The sequence below is a fragment of the Acipenser ruthenus genome, chromosome 1 (genome assembly GCF_902713425.1).
Source record: "Acipenser ruthenus chromosome 1, fAciRut3.2 maternal haplotype, whole genome shotgun sequence".
Classification (NCBI taxonomy): Eukaryota; Metazoa; Chordata; class Actinopteri; order Acipenseriformes; family Acipenseridae; genus Acipenser; species Acipenser ruthenus.
The window spans coordinates 61,615,960-61,622,269 of NC_081189.1; the positions used below are offsets into that span (position 1 = coordinate 61,615,960).

A 6,310-nucleotide genomic window follows, 5' to 3' on the forward strand; every position below is an offset into this window, starting at 1 on the left:
AAATGCATAGTATAAATCGTGTGTAAAAAGTAAATTAATAAGTTGTCAAATTCTGTTGTTCACAGAACAGTACAACACAATTAAGTACCAAAAAAAAAAAAAAAAAATGCATTTTATGTTTAATAGTAATTCCTGAGTAGGATCTTGTTTTTTTGTGACCTATAACAAGTTAATATATTTAGGATGTCTCTTAGAATAAGATATTATTTAGTTTGAGCAGTCAGAGCCACCTAGTTGTGCTTCACAATTTTATTGCCCAAACTACACAATATGCTAATCTTCACACAATAAGGGACACCCCACATTAGTATAACCATTGGAAAACTGTTATTGTGCAGTAAATATATTCATAAGGGAAGAAATTATGGTATTTATTTATTTGACAGGAATAAGTGATGGTAACAGGTTATACTTGATTTAATAATATGGGATAAACTCCACTGTTTAAATCATTAAACTAAGATTGTGTACCACGATTACACCACACTCCATTAGTACAGTAATTGTGCAAGCCCTGTTATTCTCACAACAATGTCTACTGTGTTTAGGAGATGTTTTAAAGGCTCTCTACGGCTCTACTATCCTGCTTGCGCTTCCTCAACACTAGTTTCCTTAGCTGGCAGCAGAGGGCGGTGTATCTCTAGAAGATGCAAAGGGAATTGAATCTTTAGATTGAAGAGGTCCCCAATCTCCTTGAAATGTTATGCTTCATCTGGAAATGTTCATTCCTTTGAAACTCCATTCCAGACCACAGGACCAGGAGGCTGCAGCCCGGCCTCCGCTTGCGCACTTTGCCTGCCACATCTTGAGTGCAACTTCGCACAAAACTTAAAGCTGCTCCTGTGGTCCTAAAATCATTTAAAAAGCTGCTTTACCAATTTGACAATGAAGTTCTGGATAATTGTTACCCTGATTGTACTCGGTGAAGTGCTTCAAAATGGTGAGCATCTGTTTTTAAGAACATATGGCTGTTATAAGAAAAGCATCATGCCTACTACATAGATGTTGTTTTTTGCTATATTATCCATTTAAATATTTTGTCAGCTGTTTTTAACCAACAGGGAATTTAGAACAGGACACATGCTTAATTCTCTGTTTTCAGTACTGTATTGGTTCACCAGAGTTCTGCTTTGCAAAGTTATAATTTAAAAAGTAAAAAAAAAAAACTGCAGTTTGTTTATTACTGTATTTCCTCATCCACTTTGACCTAGTGAATCCTTTTGTATAAAAAAAAGAGGACACACAAACATTGTTTTTCTTTTTTCAAAGGAATGCATGATTCAAAGTTTTTTTCTTAGCAGAAGCAATACGAGCAGCAGCAGAGAACCTAAGAATAACTGGCACTGTGATATTTTACCACTTATGGAAACCATTGCATGTTCAATGCAACGTGTAAAATCTAACACAAAGCAGTACGTTCCTTTTGTTCAAACAAAATATAATATTTGAACTTTGAGTGTAAACACTCCAGAGACCACATGTAGAGGACTTGGGAGATTGCATGGTCTGGTCAGGAACTGTAGTGGTACAGGGATATTATATGTTGCTGGTAAATTGAATTCAAAATAATCAAGTTAAAAACATATTCTTACAATAGATTGTCATGTGTAAAGCTGCAGTGGTGTTTGCTGCCAGAAGTAGTTATGGAGCTTGCAATATACTATAAACATTGACCTGCCCTAGTTACCATTTCATAGCCACAGCTTCTGCTTCATTTTTTGTCTGGTCTACGGTGAATGATTGCCCTCTGAAAATGAAAAGCTACAGTACAAACAGTAACACTTCAGCGATCCTCATAAGTATTGACAATTGACACCCTGTAGATTCATATATACTCAGTTAGATGTCTGGATGTGCTGTTACTAGGTAATTCAATGCTTGATAAACTTTTGTCCAAAATAAGGATGATCAATTTATTAAAAAAAATAAGTAAGATCAGTGTATTCAAACCTGGTATGACCTTATTTTGATTTTTATTTGATAGCTGTAGATGACTTGTAGCATTTACTGTACAGGCTTCTTGCAAAAGTTTGAGGGACATATTTTGCCAGTCTCAATTCGTGTCAAAATAAAAATCAACATTTATTACACTACTGAAATTAACAAATGGTTTAAATATTTATGGTCACCTCTGTGCATGCCTTACTACACCAGTTTTTTTTTATTTTATTTTATTTTTTTTTCTGAGGAGTGCCATGGATTTTGATAAATGTTTCCTGTATTCTGTGGTTGCACATTTTCAGTATTAACCATGTTTATTCCAACAGATTAAACTGTGGTGTAGCTACCTGTAAAAAAAAATGTTATAAATGTTTGTTTAAAATTTTTCCAGCTCTCTGCCAACAACACAAACGTACTAAAGAAGCAGGAGACAACCGAATCCGACCGGGGAATAAGAGAATGAAGCCCAGGGTTCCGAAGGGGAAGGATAGGGAATCTGGTTTCTCTGGGAAATCCCAGTCTATTATGACTCGGGTTTTGGACAAAGGACGCTTCCTAAAACTGAGTGGTTCCTATATTAGCAATTCAGGGGAGAGTCTTGAGCTGCGCTGTAAAGGAAGTCAGATTGGATGGGCTTATCCTGTTTATCTGGACACTTTCAAAGACTCCCGTCTGAGGTATGGAATAAACTGAGATTTATATTCCAGTAGTTGTTTTGGTGGTTTTGTTTTTTTTAAGCTCTGGGAAAGAATTGAGCAACTCAATACAAAGCAGTCCTTTAAATGTGATGTCCACAAACAACTGTGACACCCAGATGTAGTTATCTACAATGGGAATATTATATAAAAAAAAATAAAAATAAAACAAATTAAGTTTTTGCTCAAAAGAGGCAATTTCCCAATGTTTTGGCATGTTTAACATACGTTTGTCAAGGGACAGTGTTTGAAAACAAACAGCGGAGGTACTTATAGGCTGATGCCTTTTAAATAAATACATTATTAAATGGATATATTTTTCAGGATGCACTATTGTATAACCAGTACCCCTTTAGAACATGTATATAGGTATGTGTTTGTTTGTTTTTTAGTATTAAGCAGCACGACAAGTACAGCCAGTTGCTTCTTTCTGGCACCTCAGCTGCAGACACTGGAGAGTTCAGCTGCTGGCCTCTGCTCTGCGATGGCTCAGAGTGCACCAAGGATGTGGACAAAACTACCACCACTTACATCTACTTCACCGGTAGTAATCTATACAGTAAATTCATGTAATTTCAACAAAAAGTGTTAAAACAAGAGACTTAGGGCCATATTTTCAAAACATTTACATCAGTCTTGAATGAACTCCTATTTTTTGAAAGAGGTAAAACATCTGTTAATTTTATGAAACTAAAGCCAAACTATTAAAGTAATATAATCACAGTTCTCTTCATGTTTTTTTTTCTCTTAAAAAAAAAAAAAAACAGGAAGAAAAACAGGAGTTAGTTAAAGACTGGAGGTAATTTAGTGACACGTGCAAATGTGCATTTTCTAATCTCGATAAAATCATTTTCATGTAATAAGGCCTGCAAAATGTTGCTGTGAAATGATTCTTACCTACTGTCTTATCCTGCTGAAATCACTTATTGTGCCCCCAGATAAAGAGGAATTGTTTGTCCCATCAACCAGTTATTTTGAAATCATCTACCTTCGGCCAGATCGTCCTTCCATCATCCCCTGCCGAGTCACCTCCCCTGCAGTCAAGGTGGCTTTACACATGGAGGTGCCCCCGCAGGAGATCCCTGCGGACGGAGACCAGATCTCCTTTGACCCCAAGGAAGGCTTCATCATGCACAAGCCTGGCCCTGAACACAGAGGGGTCTTCTACTGTAAGGCAAGCCTGCGGGGGACGCCTCAGATGTCAGTCAAGTACCAGCTGCTGTATGTGGAAGGTAAAAGATATACAGCACAGTAGTTTTCGGAGGATGCATTAGTGTTGACCAAGGCAGACTTCTAACTAATATATCTTCAGAGATTAATTAATTCTCCTTTAATGTATTATATGTTTTACTGTGTTGTTTTTTTATTTGTTGAATGGCTCCTATTGATATCCATAGTTTAATACAAATCAGGAAGTTTAATTTAATTTCTGTGCTTACTAGAAGTCCACATTTTCACAAACCACCAGAGGGGGAAATGTGTTAAATAGCCAGCAGGTGGCGATGGTGTAAATGGGTCTAAAAGAATGCAAAGTACAAAAAGCAGCCAGTACTGTAAGTGTGCATTAGACAACCAAACATTGCTTATAACCCAGCATATTCCTCTCCACCTCAAATAATACAAAAGACAGAATTCTTTGAAAACAGGTGGTTTCAGGTCATTGAAAAAAAAACACATTGTTCTAAACTGTTTTCTTGCTTAATTTGATTGTTTTAAAACTTAAAAACAAGCAAGGCTAAAATTGTTTTTTTTACATTTATATTGTGCTTCATGATTTCAAATTCAGATGTTTTACACATCTTTTAACTTGAAGCTTACTGAGAAACAACTTAAGAATGGGGCTGCACTACGTTTTTCTCCTTTCAAATCCAGGTGTAAAAATGTTGCTGTAGTAAACTTTGATTTACTAGTAAAACTCCAAAGACAAATCTAAACTAAAGATAACAGAAACAAGACCAGTTACCACCAATTTTAGTTGACAAAAAATACAGACTAGAAAAATGATATTTTCTTCTTGCAGTTCCAAGTGGCCCTCCGTCTGTAACAATCGAAGCTTCTTCAAGCAGAGTAATGGGAGGGGACAACATTAACGTTACCTGCACTGTCCTCGGGGAGCCGGAGGTGGAGGTGGACTTCACTTGGACTTACCCTGGACAGGTGAGACACCCCATCTGGAACACTGAAAGAAAACCTGTCAATCAAACACACATGTTGCAGTACTAAGCATAGAACGTGAAAACATTATTAAATAGGGATATGAAAAAAAAACATGACATGCCACAATCTTATTGCAATACTTTAGGTGTTTACCAGTAATCTTTTGCTTGTGTCTAAATCCCAAGGTTTAGGTGTGTATATAGCATTTCACTGCATGCATATTGGGCCACATTTTGAAGATGAAGATGTACATTTCCTCTCTTATATTCTGAAAGCAGGGCATAATAACATTTCTCCAATATACCAGACAATAGAGATGGGGCATAACCTTGTAAGTGCTGTATGATGCAAGTTTCAATGAAAATAATGACACGTTACCAGTGCTCCCATAAGTTACCACCTACATCATTCCTGTACTATGAAGTTAGATATTTGCATTATAGCTTGAATTATCAATGCTCTTTAAATTGAATATGTGCTACTCTCCATCTATGGAAGCATTTTTTTTTTTTTTTTTTTTTTAAATTTTCTCTGACACAGGACCAAAGACCTGTGACCATTAAGGAAGCCTGGAGGTTAATAAACAGAGGAATGGGACACACCACACGGATTTCTCAAAGTGTGATTACTGTTGAAGATGCTGAAACCATTGACTTCGGAAACTACGTCTGCACAGCCAAAAATCTTCAAGGACAGACCTCTGTGGCTGCCCGTGTGGACTCCTATTAATTGCTTTGGTATGGTGACAACAAAAGGAAGATTACATGCCTCCACTGCCTCCTCTCTGTACTCCCAGGCAATGCTGCTTTTTGTTATTTGGCAGCATTGGATCTCTTAAAAGGAACAACTACAGCTTTACAGCAAATAGCAACTAATGCATTTACAGTTGATAACTTACTTTCTGATAAAAAAAAATAAAAATTGGTGAAGCTCGCTCTGTTATACAGCACTGTAAAGAAATATGATGTTGCAGAAATTCCAAAACAATTGTATTAGCTGTCAATTATTGGGGATTATGGGGAAATCTTAACATGCCATTAAACAATTCAAGCACAAAAGCTCTAAAAAAATGTATTCCAGTAAATTAAATGACCTAGAAGATCAACCTTATTTCTCGTCTGCTGGATCATCTTCCAAACTGGGATGTTACTTTTATTTCCAGGAAAGTTGGAGCATCTTTAACAGAATTAGTTGGTCATACATTGTTACAATCAACCAACAGCTACATCACATTTTAAACATCACTATGAAGTTACCAACTATTCTACAGTAATGACTCCAGAAGAGGGTTTTATATACATGCACTGTGTAGCTAAGTGAAAAAGAGTATAATATCTAGGCACAGGTATTCGTGTAATAATGTCATATCAATACATGTTAACCTTTTAGGTGGTGGTAATCCCTTTGAAGATTGTTCTTTCTTAAATGCTCACCACCTAATGCTTTTTTTTATTGTATTGTATAATAATAGGGTTAATTTGGCAAGCTGCTTTTTGCATATGGGTTGTAGCACAAAG

General features: G+C 36.3%; 1 protein-coding gene across 1 annotated transcript; it reads left to right on the plus strand.

Moving 5' to 3' along the window:
- Positions 1–714: 714 nt before the first annotated feature.
- pdgfrl (platelet-derived growth factor receptor-like) lies at positions 715–5,782 on the plus strand. Its single transcript, XM_034034609.3, has 6 exons — positions 715–940; positions 2,333–2,618; positions 3,029–3,180; positions 3,575–3,868; positions 4,657–4,793; positions 5,334–5,782. The coding sequence occupies exons 1-6, from the start codon at positions 886–888 to the stop codon at positions 5,520–5,522; spliced, it is 1,113 nt and encodes a 370-aa protein (XP_033890500.3). The 5' UTR covers positions 715–885; the 3' UTR covers positions 5,523–5,782.
- Positions 5,783–6,310: the final 528 nt, after the last annotated feature.